We start from the raw sequence: 24,199 nt of genomic DNA, 5'->3' as shown, positions 1-24,199 counted from the left end.
CACTGGCTGCCCATTAGCCACTGGGCCAAGTTCAAGGTTCTGGTTTTGATGTACAAAGCCTATGCAGCTTGGAACCAGGGTATGTGAAAGTTGACTGTACCTCTTATATGCTCAGTCAATCACTGCGCTCTGCAGGTGAGAGCCTCCTGCAGATGCCATCTTATCAGGAGGTCCGTTCCATACAACATAGGAAACAGACCTTTAGTGTAGTGGCACTGACCCTTTGGAATTCCCTCCCCATAAATATTAGTCAGGCACCATATCTGTTACCTTTTGGAGGCCTACTGAAGACCTTCCTCTCTCAACAAGCCTTTTAAGTAGAGACCTTATCCCAGTCTGTGTCTGTGCTGGAATTGCTTTTTAAGCTGTTTTCAACGTCTTTTTTAAAAGATGTTTTTAAAGAAGTTTTAAGGTCTTGTTTTTAAAATGTTTTAGAGTGTTTGTAGTATTTTGTTTGCCACCCTGGGCTCCTGGGAAAGAAGGGCGCATGATATAAATTTAATAAATAAATAAATAAATATTTGTTGCCTGGATAGGGGTGCTGAAACTAACCCAGCAGCCCTAGCTGGGGGCTGAGGCTAGGGTGTGCTTCCTTTCACTTCTGCAGTCCAAGGGCAATGTGGCTTTTAATGTGGATTTTTTTTTCTGGCAGGGAAGGGGGAGAGCAAGTCACCTGTAGCTGCTCCTTCTTTGGTCAGTGGATTGAGCCAGGCTGGTGTTCCTCTTACTCTTCCTAGGAGACAGGGTACAGCTTCACAGTAGCTCTTGGTCCTCTGGCCAGTGCATGGGGCCAGAGCCCACTTCCTTTCAGCACAGCTGCCCTATTAAAATACGAAGTGTAAAAAACGATGAATAAGGGCAGCCTTCTGGAACTGGCAGAGTTGCTTCATTGTATGCTTCTTTCCTCTGAAGTAAACCCTACTGAGTTTATAGAATCATAGAATAGTAGAGTTGGAAGGGGCCTATAAGGCCATCAAGTCCATCCCCCTGCTCAGTGCAGGAATCCAAGTTAAAGCATACCTGACAGGTGGCTGTCTAGCTGCCTCTTGAATGCCTCCAGTGTTGGAGAGCCCACCACCTCCCTAGGTAATTGGTTCCACTGTTGTACCGTACTGAGTTAGGAAGTTTTTCTTGATGTTCAGTCGAAATCTGGCTTCCTGTCTCTCGAGTCCATTATTCTGTGTCCTGCACTCTGGGGTGATCGAGAAGAGATCCTGGCCCTCCTCTGTGAGACAGCCTTTCAAGTATTTGAAGAGTGTGATCAGGCTTAGTCCCAAGGAGGTCTGCACAGGATTGCAGGACTACAGTTCGAAACATAGCTGCTTGGAAGAAATACAGCCAGGGAGACTTACTTCCAAGTAACGGAGGTTAGGATTGGGGTGTCAAGATTTTTATTTTCTAAAAACAAATTTGGTTTATTTTAATTATTACTAGTCTGTTGCACAGACCTGTGGGAATTTGGAAAGAGCGGTGAATAGCTGGCAACATCAGAGCTGTTGCAAAGAATGGTTAAGGGGGCTGCCATTTGGTTTCTGGTAAAGATGGTAGGATAAATCTATTAGCAGGAGTATAAACATCCAGCCCCCTGTTGCCAGGGCCTCATTCTCCGTTAGTGGAGTGATATATTTATTCATTAGCAATTGTTGACATAAGGTAGCAAAACTGCGTAAACAGAAAAAAAGGCCACAGAAGCATATGTGCCATTTTGAAAGGAAAAGTTCTCTGTATTGGCCAATGGGAAGTGATTAATGGACCCGGTCGGAAATGTAAAAGAGGTGGGTTACTCACCCCAAAGGGCCCCCTCCCCTCCTTTAAGTCCATTTGGCAGTTGAACACTGAATATTGTAGCACGTGGAGCATGGAGACAAAAATACTCCATAAGTCTGTCATTACAGGTGGTTATTACAACCTCTGTCTCTCATTTAACTTCCTGTTTAATCAAGGCCATTGTGAGGATTGAGAGAGAGTGAGTAAGAGAGAAAAAAGTCAGTGTTTGTATATAATTTCTGTGTTCAGCTATGATTCCCGCCCCCCCTTTCCTAAATCTCCATGTGTTGCTAAATATTGTTGGCTTGAGCCTCAGTAGACGAGGATTGTCCTGGTGCGTGAAACAAGTTTTCAACCTTCCCTGCACTTCAGTTGGACCATTATGGGATGGTGTGGATTAGAATTAGCTGTGTTTAGGATCACATAATACTCTTCATCGGGGTAGGCCCCATCTACACTATACATTTAAAGCAGTATCATACCACTTTCAACTGTCATGGCTTTCCCTAGAGAATCCTGGGAACTGTAGTTTATTAGAGGTGCTAAGGAGACCCCTGTTCACCTCGCAAATCTACAATTCCCAGAGTTCACTGGAAAGAGGGGTTGATTGTTACAGTAATCTGGGAATTGTAAGAATAGATTGTTACAGTAATCTGGGAATTGTAAGAATAATTCGTAGCACTCTTAATAAACCATAGTTCCCAGGATTGTGGGAAGCCATGACTGTTTAAAGCGATATGATGAGGCTTTAAATGTGTGATGCTCATGGAGAGCATTATAGATAGAGCAACATTAACTGTTCAAATGAAAACATTGATTGTCACCTTAGGATGGGGAACCTTTGGCCCTCCAGATGTTGCTGTACTGCAACACCCTATCATCCTTTGTCATTGACCTTGCTTCCTGGAGGGAATTGGAGTCACAACAAGATCTGGAGGGCCACAGGTTCCCCATCCCTGTGGATAGCTAGATTGCAGTCTAATAGCAAACAGCTTTCCAACTGTATCAGAGTTGGAAGCAACACTGAATGTTTAGCTTGCTGGCTGATGTAATAATTCTACCAATCAATTTTTTTTAAAGGGTTTAATTTTGATCTCATACTGATGTAGAAAGAAGTTTAAATCTGTGTTCTGGAGGCTCAGGATAAGAACGCAAGTTTAAAAAGCTCCATATCTATATATACATTTTTCCCCAAATCATGCGATTTGAAAGCCTACTTTAGCAGTGTTCTTTCACATTTGAGGTTCACAGTTCCAAGATGTGAACTCTGCATTAAAAATACATGTCCACCAGCAGTGGTTTATTGTCCTTCATATGCATGCATATGGTATGTAGATTACCTGCAGCTCACTGTTGACCCTATTATTTTTCCCTGTGTTAAGCAGATGTTTGATAGGTCTGGTTCTTCTTACCATAGTGCAGGCAGCCTGGTTCCACCTTGATCCCACCTGTTATTGAGTAAAGTCAGGCTCCCTTAAGCAAGAACTAATGCTGTGTCATGAGGTGAGAAGCTGGTCTTACTGAGCTTCTCACTGTTGACATTTGGCTTGAGCCTCAGTAGACTTAAATAAAGAGTTGACCTGAGATGTGAGGTGTTTGTGGCTCAAGTTGCTGAACAAGATGGCAGCCAGTGGTCTCTGAGAAGTGGCAGTGCATTTAATTAGGGCCATTTAGTGTAAGGAATTGTGGGTTATAACTTGGGATAATTTTTAAGTACCGGTCAGAGATGGTCCAGGCCTTAACTGTGGGGGGAAATGATCTCATCTGTGAGCATTAACAAGTAGTGGTGTCTTTTGCTGACAGTAAATTTTGGACCACCACTTTTGTAGTTGTTTGTGGTTGCAATAACAAAAGTATTAAGAAGTTTTTATGATCTAGGAGTGGGTGGTCAGACCTAATCCATCCTGCTGTAAATGGAAACCCAACCTGTTGCCTTAATGTAGTCGAAATAACATTGGACATGGCTTTGGTTAGGGCATAAAATCCAGGGAATCAGGTTAGTTACCTATGTGGACCCCATATGGATCTTTGCCAGAGGTGGAAAAACTCCTAAATGCCTTAAATTCAAATTGGTGCTCAGGAATTCAAAATCTTTTTCCAGCCCTGCTCTTGCTAATGTCACCTTGACAACAGGAATTGTCTTTGCAGCACCAACATGCCTGGATCCTGTGCAGTTGATTTGAATTGAATTTGCTTGCGAAAGGATGTTCATGAGGAACCCTCCCAAAGCCTTTCTAAACAAGAATGTAGAAAACCTCAGATCAACCTAATAAGATAAGCAGATACGTACTGTTAGGCCAGTTTTTCAAAGAGGTTATGTGAGGCAAGGCAGCAAATGAGCAAAGCTAGGCATAGATGTTGAGAGGAGTGTTAATTCATGCTGAACAGCAGACATTTTGGTGCAGGGGAGGGAGAGATTAGTGCAGTGTGTACCAGCTGATGGTATAAAGCTCTCTTTTTGAGCTGCAGAGGTGAAGTTGCCTGGGCTGCTGCTGGGAGGAAGGGCGGGATATAAATCAAATAAATAAAATAATTTCAGATCTTGACAATGATGGTGAAGTCACACATGCACAGACATTGTATTGTGTACTTGCTTAGTCTAGAATTGATGGTTGGTATTTGGAAATGTTTTGTGTTTGAAGTGGGGTCCTGTGATGGACCACTCAACACATGCAAGTGATCACTTGTTGTTGCAGTCATCGTGTGTGAATGAGCCCTGAGTCCTTGGGGACAGAAAGTCTTGCATGAAGAATTCAGGTTCAGTGTGGACATAGTGAATGGACATCACAGAGGTATCTTTGCAACAGTGTGTGCATGCAGTGTGTATGTACATCAGAGAGAAATAAAGGGAATTATTTCATTATATGATAGTTCAGTCTTAAATTTGACTTTCACAGTAGAAATCTAAAAAGTCATTGCTTGTAGGAGCTACTGATTCAAGGGGCAATTTTGTTTTGTGTATTGGCAATCTCACTGAAGAACAGCACTAAAGTCACCTCAAAACAGATTACTGGGAGAGGGAACTCTGGGAAGCTTTGATTTAAGAGTCCAGCTGAAATAAAAAAGCTCAAATCAAGGTGGTGGGGGGATGGTTTTGTGGATGCTCTATACATAGGCAATGGTCACATCAATGACATACGTTTCTTATACCACTTTAACCATCATGGAGAAACCAGGGTACTGTAGTTTGTTAAGGATGCTGGGCATTGTAGGTCTGTGAGGTCAGCACCCTTAACAAACTCCAGTTCCCAGGATTCTTTGGGGGAAGTCATGACTGTTACAAGTGTTATAAGAGTGCTTTAACTCCTCGGTGTGGATGTGATGTGGGTTTTAAAATACTTGGGATATCCTTGTCTGGTGTGTGAACAAGGAGTCTGTGCTAGCTTCTTTGTGGGCCCTTTGCCCATGTATTCTTCATGTGACCTTTGGTTTTGGCGACTGTCCCAACTCCTTTATCCACAACCCTACCCCCTTTCTTGCCTTCCTCCCACTTCAGCTTTAGAAGATCCTCTTCCTTCCCTTGTTCCCTAGAGGTTCACAAACCGCAATGTAATCTCTGGTACAAGAAGGGGAATCTCATGCCTCTCATAAGAACCTGACCCAAAGTAGTAAATCGGGAGACTCCAAACCGCTAGTTGCAAAGTTGGGAGACTCCAAATCGCTAGTTGCGAAGTATCAGATTGGGAGAAACTGGACCTATTATGCTTCTCTTTAGCCACGCTGTTTATATAAACTGACAGATGTCCCACCTTGACCAGGGTTTGGAAATCCTACAAGGGGGATGGGGAATCTGTGCCCCTCACCACAAATGTTGCTGGACTCCAACTCACATCAGCTCCAGCCAGCATGGCCAATGATCAGGGATGATGGGAGTTGTCGTCCAGCAACAGGAACCCTGATCGGCTAGGATTTCCATTTGAATGGAAAAGGCCTCTAAGTCTACATCTATATGTATGTAGGGTTTATTCACACTTTCACTGTAAGTGCGTCTTGCAGGCAAGGTGGAATGCCACATGTCCCCATCTCTGTCCTACAGTGTGTGACTTGGCTACCATCTCTACCCTTCCTCTGTAAGTGCATAATCGTTCCCGGCTTGATACTTTATCCTATTGTCTTCACAGGTCTAGTTCTCATTGAGGTAGTAAATGTCTGTATGAGTGGTATCACTTTGGACTGCAAATGGAGGTTCATGTGATTGAATGTCCTTGCATAGAGACGGAAAAAGGTTGTGTTCATAGAAAACTAGTTGTCAGGGAGAAGGGCTGTAGCCTGATACAACTATCTTCTTTGCTTTAATGGAGGAGCATTCCATCATGCTCCTAGTTCTGAAGTGATAACAGCCCAGACTCAGGTTTACAGTTCATTGAGAACCAGGCTGTTGGCAAGAGGTAAAGATGCAAAGCATAAATGTCTCATGAAAAAAAGAGAGAGGTTGTTTCCTTAGGACACTGAAAACACTGTACATTTAGAAAGTGTATAGTATACAGTATTTCACAAGTAACTCAATTTCCTGTCTGCCCCATTGTTTTCAGTTTGATTAAGTATATCCTGTTAAAACTGTATATTCCTGTTCAGGGTTATACTTGACTCTGATAAAATGAGATTACACAGGCTCATACGCACACACACATGTGTTCTTTCCCTATCTTTCCTGGAGTGAGTTCTTGAAAAAACAACTTGTAGAGGTGGGAGGGTGGAGAGGTTGGCCTTAAAGCCTGTGTCTCCATGTCCATCTCCATGCTTGTCTGTTGTGTTGCAAATATGGCATGTCCTAACTTCATATAGCCAAAGGCCATGTTGAGAGTTTGCCAGCTATCTCAGGTTGGGCACATACTTAGATTGGCTTTTGATTTCCTTTCTTCCCTGGAGTTGAAAGAGTTAGACTTAGATTCATGTTTAAGAATTAGGCTCCAGTTTACTTCAAGCCGTGAGAACTGGGATGTGTTTGGTGATGTAGGAGTTGGTGGGTGCCTAGTACCCTTGAGAATATATGACTTTTACAGATTTTTGCTCCTAGAGCACATCCAACTTAAAGTAAAATAAAAAATGACTAGGAATTTGCATTGCCAGAAATTTAAATTATTTCCTAAACCCTTGTTTTTCCTTAATCCACTTTTAAGTTACATAACAATTTGTAGTAGGGCAGCAGTGTTGCAGCAGAAATAACAAAGAGTCTTGTGGCACTTTGAAGACTGACAATTTTATTATGGCGTAAGTTTTCATGGATGCTTCTGATGGAGTGGGAGATAGTCAGTGAATGCTTGTTGTTGTTATGTGCCTTCAAGTTGATTACGACTTATGGTGACCCTATGAATCAGCAATCTCCAACAGCATCTGTCGTGAACCACCCTGTTCAGATCTTGTAAGTTCAGGTCTGTGGCTTCCTTTATGGAATGAATCCACCCCTTGTTTGGCCTTCCTCTTTTTCTACTCCTGTTTTTCCCAGCATTGTTGTCTTTTCTAGTGAATCGTGTCTTCTCATGATGTGTCCAAGGTATTGATCCTTATCAGTATGATAACCTCAGTTTCATCATTTTAGCTTCTAATGGTAGTTCTGGTTTAATTTGTTCAAACACCCAATTATTTGTCTTTTTCTCAGTCCATGGTATCCACAAAGCTCTCCTGAAAACACCACATTTCTCAAAGGAGTTGATGTTTCTTTTATAAGTGAAAGCTTATGCCATAGTAAATGCGTTTATCCTAAAAGTGCCATCTTAATGTCTTGTTACTATTACATAACATTGATTTTTAAATATATCTAGCCAGAATTCATGAGCTGCAAGAGGTATCATTTTGCATCTAATATCATATTGTATCTAGTTAGCATGTGGAGGCCTGCATTAATATTGGAGATAATAAGACCCAAGAAGAACTGATCTCAATGCCTTCCTAAACCTTGGTGTGATGATAAAAGGTGAGGAATCCCATCAGAGGAGCCACATAACTGGACTGTTTGGTATTGGTCACTGTCAGGAAAAACAACAACACTACAACCTACTGTTACTAAAGTTCATCTATGCCTGGGATGCGCAGTTGACACAGGCTCTGTCTGGCTTCTAAAGCAATTTTATTTGTCTCCTGAAAGCCATACATTGTAATCAAGGTGTTGCAATAATTTTGGCCAGAGTTTCACTACTAAGGGAAATATAATAAAATAGGTTTCAAAAGGGGTGTGTGTGTGTGTGTGTGTGTGTGTGTGTGTGAGTGAGAGAGAGAGAGAGAGAGAGAGAGAGAGAAAGTTTGTCGGCCTGTTAATGTTGCATCTCTCTTTGGGTTTTGTATGTGCATAAGTGGCTCATTTATGTACAAGGGAGGGGATGTAGCTCTTTGGTAGTCCTGGGTTCAGACTTCAAATACTGAGCTTAGATGTATGGTCAGACGGTACATGAGGCCATCTCCTTGCTGAAGCTAAGCCAGTGACTAGCTGGATCCCTGGAAACTATATGTATGCCCCCTGTGCTCCATGGTGGAAAAAAAGGCAGGATATAAAGGTAAGGAAATAAACGGATCAGTGGGCTAACTTGGTATAAGGTAGCTTTATGTTTCCATGTAATGCTGTAGCCATGGCTGAGCGCATGTGCTCCATAAGCATAAAGGTGTCTCTGACAGGTGACACTCTCTTTTTTTTTTTTATGACCAACTCTTAAGGGTTCACGTTTTGCAGATAAATACTTTTGGTCCATGGGCTGCTGTTTAGAGGAGAGAGCAGGCTCTGAGAATACAGACGGCCATCCTTAGTGGTTGATGCTATTAGGGCGGGGGTTGCCATTGTGATACCTTTGGGCTTAGTGGCACCTTTGATGTCTTCCGTGGCACCCACAGAGCTTCTGAGCCCTCACCTTCACTGTCCCTTCTCCATGAGGTGCTTTCCCTTTTCTCCCTGGAAAAGTACACAGAGCTGAGGAAGTTGCAAGAGTGACCCTTTTCCCCACTTCCTGTTTCAGCTCTGTGCATTTTTCAAGGCTCAGATTAATTCTGCTGGACCCATCTTACCCAGATTCTTGAAAAAACAAAGGCTCTTTTTCTATCAGCATGTGTGCATGTGCGTATGTGTGTGTGACTAATCCAGAAGAGTGACCAGAGGAGCGGTGCCCACGGCATTCACTCAAAAATCCAAATGTGTTCACAGGCCTTAAAAAGCTGGTAACCTCTGTATTAGGACTCAAGAGGGGGCTTTCCTTCCTCACATTTGGTAAATGCCAAACTGAAAGTAAGAGAGAAACTCCCTGAAAAAGAATGATGTGGAGTGGGAGATCTTTGCTTCAGTGTTGTGCTCTGGGTTATGTTATTGCATTGTCTGTGAGCCTACACTGGAACACAAATATGTGGTGTTTATTTTGTGCTGAATGTGTGCATTACATCTCCCTAAAGTGAAAAAAATGGATTTGATTTGGTCTTGGAGATAGGAACCCAAATTGTATTCTTATGTACAACATGCATTATTGTAAACAGGGCTTCTTTTAGACTTCAGTAAATTAAAACTTAAAGACAACTTTATCAATACCAGCATTTGTCTAATGCAGAGATTGGAAACCTGTGGTCCTCCAGATGTTGTTGGACTACAGCTCTCACCTTCCCTGATTTAACATAGCTGGGGATGATGGGAGTTGGAGACCATCTTGAGAACCACAGGTTCGCTGTCCCTGGTCTGACATCACAAACACCATATCTCCAGGATTGCCTTGAGTTCCTTTTCACAGGCAGTCCCAGCCCTACCTGGGGATGCCAGATACAGAATCCAGATCTTATTCATGGAAGCTATGTGCTGTGCACCACTGAGTGGAGCTGTGGTCCCTCATGAAACATTAACCTGCTCACATGTTGCAACCAAACCATGGTTTGGCTGCTGGTAATGTGCAGGACACTGATCACCTCCCTCTTACCCTTGCATATGCTAAGTCCCTCTTCCCATTTCCTGATTTATAGTGACTGAAGTTTGCTGTAACTTGCGAACCAGAATCAGAAACCTACTTCATATTCTACTTTGCAGACAACCATAGTTTGCCTGGTTTATCATCACAGAAAACTGGTTACTACAAACCAGGACACGGCGGAAGGAATTGGTGCATGAAGGGGGAGGAGGCTGTGCACGAATGCTTAAGATGTTTCTGATGTTTGAACTGGGCCATGATGAATAATCCCTACAATAACCCTGAAAGGTGGTTCAGCACTATCTGAAGTGTGCTGGCATTAGAGGGGCAATACATTGGCTTTTCTTTTGGTTGTCAGAGTGCTAAGGATTAGTGTGTCCGCACATTTAAAAACCAGATTTCTATTATAAAGACCTTTCATCAGTAGGCAGCAAAAACTTGAGTGCGTCGAAACAGTTGAAGCATAATAAATGGACCAGCTGGCCATACTAGGCAAATAGGTGGAAGGATTCCTATTGAATTAATATGGGAATGGGGCAGGGTTGTTTTTTTTAAAAGTATTGGAATGTCTTTGGCAAAGTGCCCCCCTTTTATTACTCAGTTTTGCATTGTCAACTCATTACCTTAACTCAAATCAATAGCGCATCAGTGAAAACTTTTTGATCTTGAGTTGTGGTTAAAGTATGGCAAGCTGAATATTTTCCAGTAACCAGTGACTGGCAAGAAAACAAAACCAACCAAACAAAAGGAGCTCCGTGGCGGAGCCAGTCTATAATCTTGTGCTCATTGATTAATGTGATTAAGTGGCCGAGTGAAGCCTAGACATGGGTGATGAGTTAGGGTGGATGTATCATGAAGAATTGCAGTGTCTCAGTGCAGACAATTAGTAATAACTTCCTGCTAAACTCTGTGGAATGTGCTTCGTTTGGCTGGAGGCATGGTTTGCAGTGTATTTTTTCTTTTTTGAAGTGGTACGTCATGCTTGTTTCTTAATTCATTTCCCTTTTCTCTTGCAGCAAATTGTCCAGACTCTGTGCCTTCCTCCACTGAGACAGGGGGGACTAATTATCTGGCCCCTGGGGGGCTTTCAGGTAAGAAACTGGATTTAATTTGTACCCTTGCTGCTACACATTTTAAAAACATTTAGGAAGACTTAACACTGTGATCCTGTAGATGTCTGTCACTATGATTTGCATTAATGTTGCTGAAGGGGCTTACAGTCTGTCTGTGTTAACTGGTGGGATAGATCCAGACAGGAGCCAGTTCTGCTCCCCTCTCACGAATGAGAACTTTTGCATTCACACATACTTTGGGAACTCAAGTTGTCTTGAAAAAGTCTAACAGACGCTGGGCCTTGGTTTGTTTCCAGGCAGTAGATGGTGGTGGACAAGATGCGTAGCTTACCAGATGCCTTGAACCCATTGAACCCAGATGCCTAGTTGCTGCTGCTTAGTGAACATATTTTGCTAGCAGAAAATCTAGCACATGCTTGGATCCAACCTTAATCCATAGAACATTACAGTCAGGACTGGTACGAACTATTTTAGCATTTTAGGAGCTGACACCAGACCTTCAGGCACCTGACATGCATAGAGCAGAACAACTGTTTCTCATTTGTAGGAGTCCATATTCTATTCCTCGCTGTCTAGGTGACCGGTTGCCTCAGATTTTCTGTGTGTTGGATACCAAAAGGTGGTAGTTCAGTATTGGAGAGTCTACTCTGTATAGAAAGTCCCAGGTTCAATCCCTGGCATCTCCAGGTGTGACTGGGAAAGACTCCTGTCTGAAATCCTGGACAGCAGCTGCCCATCAGTATAGACAATACTGAGCTAGATGGGCCAAGGGTCTTGGTACCACCAAGTATTAAGTATGTTAAGTATTAAGACTTTGCTGATGCTAGCTGGCAACTTGTTGGGCAAAGTACTTTTAGGATAATATGTATGTGGTTTTCCTACAGTTTGGCCCATCTGTTCTTAATTTGGTGCTGTACAACATTTTTGTGTGATGCTGTAGCATTTTACACATGCTGTTGAAATGTCCCAGGGCAGAGGTTCCCTGGCTGCACTGACAGTATCAACCATCTTTCACTCGCATTATTTTTCTAGTCTAACAAGCCCATATCCATCCTTCATTGTTAAGAGGTGGTTGTGATCCTAGACAAAGACTGCTGCTAGACTGGCAGCTGCAGCACAGCAGTTAGCTGAGGGCGCTGTCTGCCTGTGTGATTTATGCACTGAGCTAAATTATACACTGTCCACTGCATGGGTGTGTCAGAGCAAACTCCTGCTTTTTGCAAGGTTGCAAGTTCAGGCTGGCATTTCAGTGATTACGGTTGGGGTGTAAGATGTTTTGGTGGCTCACAACTCTGAATGAATGGTAATGGCCAGGTCTTTAGGAAGGACTTGCAAAAAGAACATTGTGAGGCCTAGCCCTTGAGGAAGCAGCATAAAGGGGCCTAGTTTAGAGAGCTGTTGCCTCTCAAGATCCCTTTGACTTCTAACTTGTTTGTAATGTTTATGCCTGCAATCCTGTGTACACCCGGGGTGCTTAAACCCAATCAAATATTAGTTGATTTTATGCAGGCTGGCCTTTGGCTTGCACAGAAGGTGGCCCCCTTTAAAGCCTTCTTGTGCCCCCTTTCTACTACCTGTGCATGTCTGCTTCTTGAGATGCCTAGCGTAGCCTCTACATTTATTTTTTTTGCTAATGCCACATCTGAGCTGTCTGAGCTCGTGAACCTTTTGGAATATACTTTCCTTTGCCAAAGAGTCCTGGCTTAATTTATGTTTTTTTGGAATGGTTGTACTTTGTTCAGTAGCCTACTACCAGAATGTCAGAAATATGTACGCTCTCTTCTTCTGAGTGTGCATGTGCCTTTCTCTCCAGGAATTGCATTCAACATGACTATATTTAAGCGAGCCTTCTTTGCTTTGCTTTTAAGAATTTAGAGAGGGCCTGTTGAGGTTTGCCCTGTGTTTTTTCTTTCTTTTTTAAAAAAGCAACCTGTAGTTCTCATTTTCAAGCTGGCCTTCTTATAGGAAGCTGTCCATATTGGGGGGGGGGAAGTGGCAGAGAAGAGAAAGGAAAAAATCAGTGGAACACAATAAGGATGTTAGGTGGTTTAAAGAAAAAGGAAAACATTGTGGGTATGCAAGGGGGTGGGGTTGAGTTCCTCAGGATACCACATGAAATAAGCAAAGGAAGTACTAGATTTTAAAGGGAGACTCTTCGAAAGGTTTGTGTATTGATAGCATCTTGGTCTGTCTAGTCTGCTGCTGAAGGGGAGAGGAAGAGGGAGGGGTGGGGGTTCCAGGAAATAACATAGCTTGCCTGGTGGTGGAATGCTTTCTTAGGGGGTTCTCTAGGTAACATGGAAAGAATTGGTAAAAGGTGCTTTGAGTGAGGTTTCCAGTTGCTGTGTTCAGCAGTTGAAGCTTTCTTGAAGTAAATCCTATTGCTCTGACATTTTGGGGTGTTGGGTGTTGATGAGTTCTGAGTTTCACAGAGCAAAATCCCTGAACTTAAAAGGGGCCTTTTTAAAAACAACAACAACATTTTTTTACTGCACAATTTGTAGATACTTAGTTTAATGAGGAAAGACGAGGAGAGCATTTTAACTCATAAAGGAAATGGCAAGCTCAAAAGCTGCGTACAGCATGAAGGAGCATTTGTTCTGAATTTTGCCTGATTTGTTACTAAATCCTCTGCAAACCTTGCAGCATGCCTCTGAAAATCCCCTAGATGGAGGGGCTATAATCAAAAAGTAAAAAAGGGGAACACTAGATGGACATAGCAAAGTGTTTTAAAAGTCCCATTGACTTCAGTGTTGGATTTTAGCACGTTTCACTCACTTCTGTTGCAAACATTGAGATTTAAAAGTGCTTAACCTTGGATGGTGCCCAGGGTTTGTAGCATGTCATCAAAGCTAACTTTCTCTTTTCTTTACACAGTTGAGATAGGTTGCTAGGGAGTGTATTTGCACAGGACCTTTACTTTAATGAGCTATTAGTCAGGGGCATTTAGGGTCCTTTGTTTTTATCTGAAGTTGTAATAAGTTATCTAAGTTTAATTATGGGATGGTTCACTGAAAAGGAGAAATATCCCTTTCATGCATTTTTAAAGATAGGTGAGTTGCCTTGTCATTTTAACCCAAGAAATTGTGAGATGGATTTTAAAAGTCATCAACCTGTCACCTTGAGATGAATATGATGTCCCATCTGCAGAACTTCATTTGGCTTCATTTCCAAATAGTTCTCCTGTGAGACGACAACTGTTGTCTAACACAGACAACCCAGGATTTCTGGGAGTAAAATAAAGCCACTTCATGCATCATGTTTTTAAAAGATGTACACCTAAGATGGTTGGAAGGCAAAAGTAATCATAATGGTGAACATAGGATGTTCAATCAGGGCTGACAAAAGCAAGTACTTTTTTAGACACAGAAAAGGCGGTGTAGGTAGTATATGATTAGCTTATGGAATTCATTATGGAACTTATGGGATTCATTTGTGATGATGGCTGCTAGAGGGCTTGAAAAAAAGCATTCAACAAGTTAATAGAGAATGAGATTATCAGCAGCTATTACTCACAGGCAGAGCCTGGAAAAGTTACTTTTTTGAACTACAACTCCCATCAGCCCCAGCCAGCATGGCCACTGGGTTGGGCTGATGGGAGTTGTAGTTCCAAAAAGCAACTTTTCCAGGCTCTGCCCACATGAACTAAATGTTTCACTGGCAGTATGCCTGTGAATATCAAAATTGTGGCTATTGCCTTTAGACATCGCTTGTGAACGTGTTCTTTTCCTGGTGTTGATGACAGAATGTTGGACTAGATGCATCTGATCCAGCAAAGCAATTCCTGTTTTTGTTTCTTTGATTGGTCCTACCTTCCCAGAACATTTTTTGGTGGTGTATGCAGTAGCCCTCTTCAGGCATTCCTATTACACACTTGGCCCTTCCCTCTCTATGGCATCCTTGTTCCTGTTCTACTCATGTAGACACCCTACACAATTTAAAACCTTAAAACTTCTAGGGAATTGTGAGTTGACCAGATTCCCTGTTTCAGACGTTCAGCCCCAACATGTGGAAAGCTGCACGGGCAGCAATGGGGTAGGGACACACTTGCGGTTGTTCTGTTCTCCAAAACCTTGGAAGTTAAGAGTTCTAGCACATTTTACCTTGAAGTTAGCTTTGCCCAGACTTCAAAACTGATTGGCAATCAACCCCATTGCCACTCCAGGTGTGTCCAATGAAAATGCTTTGCTGTAGGCAAACACAGTGGCAGACAGAGTGATTGGCCCAGCGGTCCTAATCAGCAGTGGGGAAGGGAGATGTGTCCAGCCTTGGACAGAATCGCTTCAAAACACAGCCAGAGAAAACAGGCTTGGCTGCTTTTGAAGCAATCAGTGTGTCTGCAGCTATGGAGACTGGGGGGAGGCATGGTCAGGGAGCTTTTGCCTCTCTTCTATTGTGTGATGGTAATGGGGTGGGAAAACATCTGAATAGGGCTACTGTAAAAAGTACATTACTATAAGCCTCAGTTTTAGTAGTTTCCTATTGTGGGTCTGTTATGTGTACCTGCTGAAAACAATGTATTGAAGCAACTCTTTTAAGGATCTTTATAAAGAGCGTTGCCTGTCTGTTTCAGGATAGGAAAATTTAAGTTTTTCAAACTCCCAGTTGGATTGCCCATCACACATTGTTTTATGAAAACATGGCATGAATTCCAGAGTTGTCTTCAGTGTGAAAATACAGTTGTCCAACATTGGAGAGATTTCTGGCTGTGGAGTAGAGCATGGGGGTCTTTTCCTAAAAGGCATGTTGCATCTTTTTTGGATGCTGTGGAAATAAAAGGTTTCAAGCTGGCTAAGCAAATTCGGTGGGAGTCAAAGGGGCAGCTGAGGCATCAGGCCAACTCTCCCAGGAGTTAACATAATCCATATATATATATGTGTGTGTGTGCCTAATTTTGCCTGAAGAACACAGAAGGGCGTGGCTGTTTTCTTTAAGGGATGCCTTTCAGAGCTGCAAATACTACCGCCGTTCTGCTTCATGTGGCTGAGAGTACTCTCCCTGATGAATGGTGAAGGTGTAGGGATAGTGTTGCCCAGAGGATGTGGGAGGGTGACCATCATGGAATGATGAGAGAAATTCATGGGAGGGAGAGAGAGAGAGACCGCTGCCCAAGTGTTTCCCCCTCGAAATAACCAATCTGAGTCTCTCTTTTCGCTTGCTGTGTTTAGTGTTTTTCTTTCTGGCTTCGGCAGTGGTTCCAGCTAATGAATGAGGCTCAGTTCAGGGTGGGAGGAAGCCTAGGAGCCTGGAGCCAGCGGCTTGATTCTTTTGGCAAGGGAAGAAAAAGAGACAGAGACAGAAATATATATATTTTCTGAATTTGAAAACTTAATCCTGGGGGGGGGGTGGTCCTCACAAAGGAACTGGTTCCACCAGAAATGACCTTTAATTCACTCGGTGCTGCCTTTTCATGTCATGTGTGGTGTTTGGAGAAAAAGAGGGGAGGAGAGAAACTAGACTGACTAGCCAGATTTTCTGGGACTTAGTTTTAACTATTTTTATTTATTATTACTATTATTTTGGGGAGGATCTTCCTAAAGGTTAAAACCTGAACAGGGAAACATGTGGCTTGACTCTGTTTCCATGCCCCCTCCCTCGTGCATCTCGGTCAGTCCTCCTCTGCTGAGGGTAAAACACTCCCTATTTTCTCTCTTCCCCTCACCACCTCCTCTGTGGGTCTTTTTGTCCATCTCTCCCTCAGCGGCTCTCCCTCCCAACCCATTCATTTGTTGCCTGTTTATTCTCTGTTTGGCCAGAGATGGGTTCATGTTTCTGTGGACTCCAGGGCAGTAATAATGTGGGTGGATTCCTAGGGTATAATGGCTTCCCGCTCTTAAGAGCCCATGACGGAATGGTGCTCATTCTGGTTAAAGAAGCCAGGCGTCTGTTTAAAAAAAACACACCTGGTAACTGAACATAAAGAAGGTCACAAATCCCAACCTGAAAAATAAAAGCGTTGCAGAGATCAAGGGTTGTATCCAATGTTAGTCCTACTCAGAGAAGACCCATTGGCGTTCATGAACATGGCTAACCTACGTTCATTAATTTCAGTGGGTTTACTCTTGAGATAGATGCTACCCGTAGCCATTTGAGTCAAGGTCGTTTGTGTCAGGACTGGGTCTGGGATCAAGGCACAATCCATTCCTGGGCGACACTAGTCCTCAGGAGGTTACTGTTGGAATACATTTTGACCCAGCTGTTCTCTGCCCAAAAATTATATTATTTATTAGATTTATTAGTTGCTTGCTACCTGAAGGTCTCCAAGCGACTTACAACACTGTGATATAATACTATAAAAACAAATCAAGATGACACCCCCATACAGCCAGCTTTGGCAGCAGACTAATACAGTATTTTCTGGCTCATGACTGGAGAGTTGACCATCTTGTTTGAAACCATTTATTTGTTTGTTTTTAAAGTGAGACAGTTGCTTAAAAAGTAGTCCACAAAAGCCTAATCGAGTGCCAGGTTCTTGTTTTGAACTTGGTCCAGCACCTTCACCTTGGAACTGGCTGGAGTCTTTTCTTGGGGACCATTAAGCGTAGAGACACAATATTCTTTGGCTTCATATCCTGAGCTACGTCAGAAGATAAACCTAAGTTAATGTTGTGTTTAACCTCATGTGATATGAGAGAGGAAGTGGGAGGCGGGTGAGGGGGAAGGAGGGAGGTAACTAAATCTACCTTTTGGTAAAGAGAGGCAAAATGTAGTTTGTTTGGTATGTAATTGTTGTAGCTACTAATTAATCACATGGGTGATCCTACCCAAACAGAGACCCTATTATGACCAAGATGGTGTTATATAGCCAATCACATTTGGCTATGTGATTATGTTCACCTGAGGCAAATGAGGGCACTTAAGAGCAAGGGTGAGTTCAATGGAAATTAATTACCGTACATTCTCATGAATTGTGAAAATGAATTTTAAAGAAACACTGAGGAGAAGAGTAGTTTTTCCAGCACTGCCAAAAATGCTTGTGGAAAACTAGTCTTGACTCAGGTCTAGTTCTGTGTAACTTGAAAGACATCACCTGCTTGTGTCAATGGAAGTTTTGGTCTTAAACAGTTATACCATTTATATTTTGTGAGTTATTATCCATTTTATTTTTAAGGCAGATATTAGATGTACAAGTCACTAGCCATAATGTGAAGAGGAATGACAACCTAATGCATACCGCACCCCTGGGCATCAGAACAGGTCTCATGTTATTTAATGCATACATTTAATTCTACTTCAGTTCATCTTTTATTACAAAAATCTCTGAAGGGCAGCTGACTGACATTTCATTATGAAATAGCAAATGTTCCTTGAATGTTTCTCTATGTCTTGATCCTTGCTGGTATCTGTGTCACCTATGGAGAGGTGAGCTTTTTAAAAAAAATCTAGAATCTCTTCACAAGAAAAGTGCAAAACATGGCTTTGTTGGTGACCAAATTTCTCTTCTCTCCATTTCGCTGCAAGTAAGGGTGGTTAGGTGAAATAGGGGGTCCTGTGGAAGAAGGAGTTTCAGCAGGTAAAGCTTGTAAGCTTGCAAACGCCTGTTGAGATTCCCTCTTCCAATGCAAGGCTCCTGTTCTGTTTTGCATCTTGCCACCCCAGCTTGTGAGTGGAGATGGCTGCACAGGACAAACAGCTTTAGGGTGGGTAGGATGGTTTTATTCATATACATCTCAAAAACATTCCAGCCCCTCCCCATTAATACCAGATTTATAGATGCAGGAGAAATTAATTTATTTACAGTTCAGCCTTCTTAAACTGAACTTAAATCTTAAACTGAGACACTTCACCACTAGTGTCTGTTTTTCTTTAAACAATTGGTAATGCTTTTTAGTTTTTTTAAAAATAAACCCTATATTCAGCGTTCATTTAAATCCACCAGACCCAACATAAATGCATAAATCTCTCCATATATGGTTTCAAACGTGGCCCTGTATAGCATGTTTTCGTTTTGCTACATTTAAAAAGAGGCGGATTCCACAGAGCATTAGTTTGTACTTACGCCTTGTTAAATGGCTTACCTAGAAACTCAGGTCTGTCTGCAAAAGTACAGGGTTATCAGGGGTTAATGCTAAGATGACAGCAATGGAGTCTTCGAAGTAAAGCAGGCCGCCTGCCAGACTGGCGAGAGCATTGCAGCTCCCCTCACACATCATCTGACCATAGCAGTTATGTAGCAAGCTAAAGAGAGACTAGCTCTTGGCAAGCCATCCTATGTATTTTTTGGCCTCTGACACTTCATTCTAGCTTCTCCACTCCCTCTCACTGTCTCTCAGGCTTTCAGTACCATAGGAAGGGAGAACAAGATTTCAGAAGTCTACAAAACGTGGGAGAGTCTGTTCTGGAATGTGTTGTGGACAGCCCTCAAAACTTACTTGCTCTAAAGTAGTCCTGCAGATTTCATTGACCTGCTAGGGGAACAATACTCTTAATAAAACCTAGTCTAGCTGTGGAAAAACTGATAGGAGTCTTTTTACAGGGGTTTGATTTTTAAACTTTTAAAGAAATCTTAATTTATATCCAGAGCTTGGAAAAGTTACTTTTTTGAACTACAGCTCCCATCAGCCCAATCCAGTGGCCATGCTGGCTGGGGCTGATGGGAGCTGTGGTTCAAAAAAGTAACTTTTCCAAGCTCTGTTTATATCCTACTTGAGTTGAAGCGAGTTGAAGAAAACTTTGCAATTTTCCATGATAGTGCAATTTTGTCCTTCTTACAACCCCCCCCCAGTAATCTATGCCAATTCTTCTTGATTTTATCCCCATTACATTAGGCTCCATCTGCACCACACATTTAAAGAAGTGTCATACCACTTTAACCAGTCATGGCTTCCCTGAAAGAATCATGGGAACTGTAGTTTAAGGGTGCTGAGAGTTATTTGGAGACCCCTATTGCCCTCTCTGCATGATTTAACAGTCAATCCCCCTTCTTCCCAGAGAACACTCGGAATTGTAGCTCTGTGAAGGAAATAGGGGTCTCCTAACAATTCTCAACACCCTTAACAAACTACACTTCCCAGGATGCTTTTGGGAAGCCATGATTGAAGTGACTTAATACTGCTTGTGCCTTATACTGGACTGTATAAAAAGTATCTCTGTTGAAACACTTACCATATTTGCCCCAATCCAGCTAAAGTTTGTTGTGACTTAAGTCCTATAGAAAGCAATGGAAGTTAGTCACTACTAATTTAAGTCCCATGCTTTCGGTAGGCATTGGTCGTGACTAACTGCAGCTGGATTGAAGCCATTAATAATAAAAAGCAGCATTTCATGGGGCTTTTAAAAAAATGTTGGTTGCAGTGAGAAGGAAAAGAAAAGCATGTTCTTTATCAGACACTGCTCTTATTATAAAGAACCATGCAATTTTTGTGAGTGTTTTTCTAACACAATACTTTTTTTCTTTCCTGCCTGCCACATTCCCTTGATGGTTTAATTTTTTTCAAGAATGTTTTAAGTGTTTGTATGACTTTCTGAGGTCTTTTTTTTTTACTTGAAGTCCCAATAAATATATACAGAAGTATGCTTTAAAAGTCTAATCTTAACCCTAATGGCTTGAGTATGTCTTTATTTATATAGCTGCCTGCTAAATAAAATTTGCCCAAAGGAAGTGGTGAGTTCATCACGTGAGACGGTTTACTTCTGCATGTACAGGTTGGCAATTGAGCCAGATGGGTAACTTTAAATAGGTGCGGTTGGAGCGAACAGCTAGCGAGTTTGCATGAGATTGCTAAAAGAAGTCTCCATGTTAGGAAATCCTTCTGTCTGCACAATACCTCAAATGACCCACCGCAGGCACTTTCCATTCCCCAGTACCCTGTTACAGTGATAAATCTTATGGTCTGGTTTAGACACTTACATGAGCAGTGACTGCCTTCATGTGGTGGAAGAGTGGGCATTTGCCTCTCCCACACTACCCATAGCATGATGTGTGATTTGGGTGCTCCAAGCAGAGTCCTGTCCTTTCCCTCTTTCCAAGGAGGAAAAATTGGGTGCAAGTCTTATGCCATGTATTACATTATGTGAGTGGTGGTAGGAAGGGATAAAATACACCCTAGCAGGTGTCTGAACCACTGTTCTCTTGAATTTGAGAGGAGGAGGAAGTTGAGTAAGTGTCTCAACCTAGTCCTAAGAGCTCCCCTCAGAGCTCTCATATAGTTGTCATTATAATTTAATAACCTTAATTTCGGAAATTGCAGTGAACCCACCTCAGGCAAAACTCCCACACTCTTTCTCCGTGGTAGTTTAAGCTGGCGACCCCACAGGCATCTGGTAGGCCATTGCGAGAACAGGATGCAGGAATGGATGGGCCATTGGGCTGATCTAGTAGGCTCTTGTGTTCTTCTGACCCAACTGTGTCATGATAGATGAATGTATGAAGGGCTTGAGGTTCCCTTCCAGAGAGAAAAAGACAAGAGAAGATCCTGTCACACTGCCACCTACATCCCATGAAACTACTCCCAGAGTTATTTCAGTCCTCCATTTAATAAATAAATATACTCTTGGTGTTTTGCAGTTCCAGTTGGTAGCTCGGAGTGTCCCTGCCATCTTGGAGAGCCATGTCTCTTGTTCTAGTTGCACTTAACCCAGATAAAGTGTTTTGGTTATTATAAACCAAATAAAGTTAGCATTTAGAACCCAGGGTATGTTTGAAGGTGCAATGAGGCCCCAATGTTTGCAAAGCTAAGCATGTTTGGGTCTGGTGAGCGCACAGATGGGAGACCACTTGGAAACCATATGTACATTGCCAAGAAATTGTGGTTACTTCTTTAGATAAATTGTGGGCAATGGGAGTTAATTTCTTTCTTTCTTTCTTTCTTTCTGACCTTGTTCTTCAAACTTCCTAACAATTTCTTCATATCATTGTCTATATATTTTGCTATTGAATGATAAGCAAAATTGCAACAAATTGTGCAAAAGTAGTGTGTAATAATACTACAGTGTGAATGCTTATAAAGGGTACCCCTTTCAGGGGATTGTTAACTAACCGCCCACTCTGTTTTCATGCAGTCACAGAAACCATAGGAGATACAGCATTTACTGTGGAGATCAGAGCCACATTTTGCTGTGTAAACTCAGCCTCATGCAGCTGTTGATCCAAGACACACAAAACTGGTGGGGATTTCTTGGTCAAGGTGGCTGTGACACCTTTCTTTCAGTAATCAAAAGACAGCTATTATTCCTGTCGTTAAGGATATCCTCGGGTAGGCACCCCACTCCTCTCTCCAGCACCTATTTCCTATTGCTATGTTTGCTCACTTAGGAGGGTGTAATGTGCGCCGTTTTACTATTAACTAAGGTTATTCCAGGGTTATCAGCGGCTATCAGCAGCCCATCTCTGCAGCCGCTGTGACTCTTGTGGGGTGGTTTTGAAGAGAGGCAGGTATCTGACCTCTCAAATCGTTTTGACAAATATTTGGGCCTGGGCCACAGCTTTATCAGACACTGTGGTTTCAGAAAGATGAAAGTGGAATTCCTACTGGTGCCGTCTTGCCGTGACCTCAAGAGAGCCATGTAAGAGAAGACGACAACAGGCCAGTCAGAGGTCACTGCCAGCAAGTACCATCTTTCTGAGCATGATTGAATGACCCCTGCCTAGCAACCTGGCTCTCTGCCTAGTGTCACAAAACAGCTTCCTTTCCAGTTTATTTTCAGCTAAGTGATATTAAGTGCAGCTCCATGGCCTTAGTTCAGTCTGTATTTCACAAAGAAAGTAAAGTTCATGTTTACCTCCTTAACTTTTTACCCAAAGAGCCTGGCATTCTGCTGTTTTCCACAGACTTTGTTTTAGAGTATAACTGGGAGCTCAGTCAGCTGCTGTCCAGGAACTGCGCAGTTATAGGCAAGAATGTGTCCTGATGCTGTTTCAGGATGCAGTCAAAATGGTGGGAACTAAAAGTGCTTGATATCTCTTAGGATCTCTGGCCTCTGGCTTTTTAATTAGCTCTTCTAGCCAACATTAAAATCTTGGGTGTATTCTTAATTTTTGTTTGCTCTTAAGCTGGAAGGAATGGCTAGGTAATTTAATCACATGGAGCCAGTGTCTTCAGAAGGATTGGGGCTGTTGGGGGGGTAGTTCATTGGGGTTTCTTCAGTGGGATTTCCCCCTTCATCTCCGTTATTTGTGTCTAGTTGCATTAGTGAGGAATATCCATATCCAGCTCCTTTATTTTAACTGGGAAGGGTTGGCTCTTTTCATGTAGGCTTTATATCCTTTCACTGCCTCATATCTGTTCACTTTGGCCTCCTATCCTTTCACAACAGCAAATCCTTTCTGATTTAAGCCTCCTAGAGCGTTATGCAAAATGTGTGATAAAGCTAAACACACCATCATATAGGGTTATCTAACATAGATTTTACACCAGCCACATTTTAATAGTTGCAGTCAACTATTATAAGTTACGTGGGGCTTCGTGTGGTGCAGGAATGTTGTCTTCCCCCCCCCCCAACGTGCAGATGCGATGTATGGACCAAGCATTGCACATTGATGCATGGCTGGGCAGGTACCCAGCTCATCCAGTCTCCCTGTTCACATTGCGTCATGTGAGCCAGACCTAGTGCCGCTATAGAGTTGCCTGGCTTACATGTGATGACATCTGTGTCGTGGCGGGGAAGTCATATATAAAGTAATACAATGTAAAGTAGTATACAAACTGGGGCAAGGTGATTGCAGTATGAGAAAAGGATAGATTTTCCCTGTTTTTAACCCATGTTCAATCATGGACTAGAGAAGAGACAGAAAAGGCCTTAGGAACAGCTGGAACATTGGCTCAAGGCACACATATTAGCAGTGGCCCATTCCACTGTTGTATATGTGTGTGAATACTGCAGCCAGGTGGATGAGCCCAAACAGTGTGAAGGACCCGAAGGCCTCTTCTTAAGAAGAGCCTACTCTTCTTAAGAAGAGCCTACTGGATCACACCAGTGGCCCATTTGGTCTAGCATCCTGTTTTCACAGTGGCCAACTAGATGCCTGTGGGAAGCCCACAGCCGGGACCTGGGTGCAACGGTGCTCTCTCCACTTGGGATTCTCAGCAACTGGCATTTCCAGTGATGTACTGCCTCTAACAGTGGAGGGAGAGCACAGGCATTCTGGCTAGTAGCCATTGATAGCCATATCCTCCATGAACTTGTCCGATCCTCTTTTAAAGCAGTCTAGGTTGGAGCCCATCACTGCTTCCTGTGGGAGCATTAGTGGTGATGTGTGTGTGTGTGTGAATGGAGCTGCGGCACAGTGAAATTAAGAAGACATCATATTCTTCCTTATGAGCCTCAGCTAGCCTTCTTCAGCTGTTAATGTTTTGTCTCGAGCAAAAATTAGCTCTTTGCCTTGAATAGGTACTTTGGGAAGTGTTTATACATACGTGTGCACAGACAGAAAACCTTTCAGCTTTCATGATAATCAGATTGCTGTTTTCTGTAGCGTTGTGGTGGTGTGCCAGAGCTGGGAGGGTGGGATGTGTTGATAGTAGGTGGTATATTTAAAAACACATAATG

The 24,199-nt window shown here is 42.6% G+C and overlaps 1 protein-coding gene across 3 annotated transcripts in view; it reads left to right on the top strand.

The window, feature by feature from the left end:
* Positions 1-24,199, top strand: part of SMAD7 (SMAD family member 7) — a 58,332-nt gene that overhangs the window by 7,135 nt on the left and 26,998 nt on the right. For all 3 annotated transcript variants that reach the window (XM_061614283.1, XM_061614275.1, XM_061614293.1), the window contains one exon: positions 10,655-10,729. In XM_061614283.1, coding sequence (XP_061470267.1) covers positions 10,655-10,729 — 75 coding nt within the window. The remainder of the gene's footprint in view (positions 1-10,654; positions 10,730-24,199) is intronic.

The sequence above is a fragment of the Rhineura floridana genome, chromosome 1 (genome assembly GCF_030035675.1).
Source record: "Rhineura floridana isolate rRhiFlo1 chromosome 1, rRhiFlo1.hap2, whole genome shotgun sequence".
Taxonomy (NCBI): Eukaryota; Metazoa; Chordata; class Lepidosauria; order Squamata; family Rhineuridae; genus Rhineura; species Rhineura floridana.
This window is presented reverse-complemented; position numbering and strand designations above follow the sequence as displayed.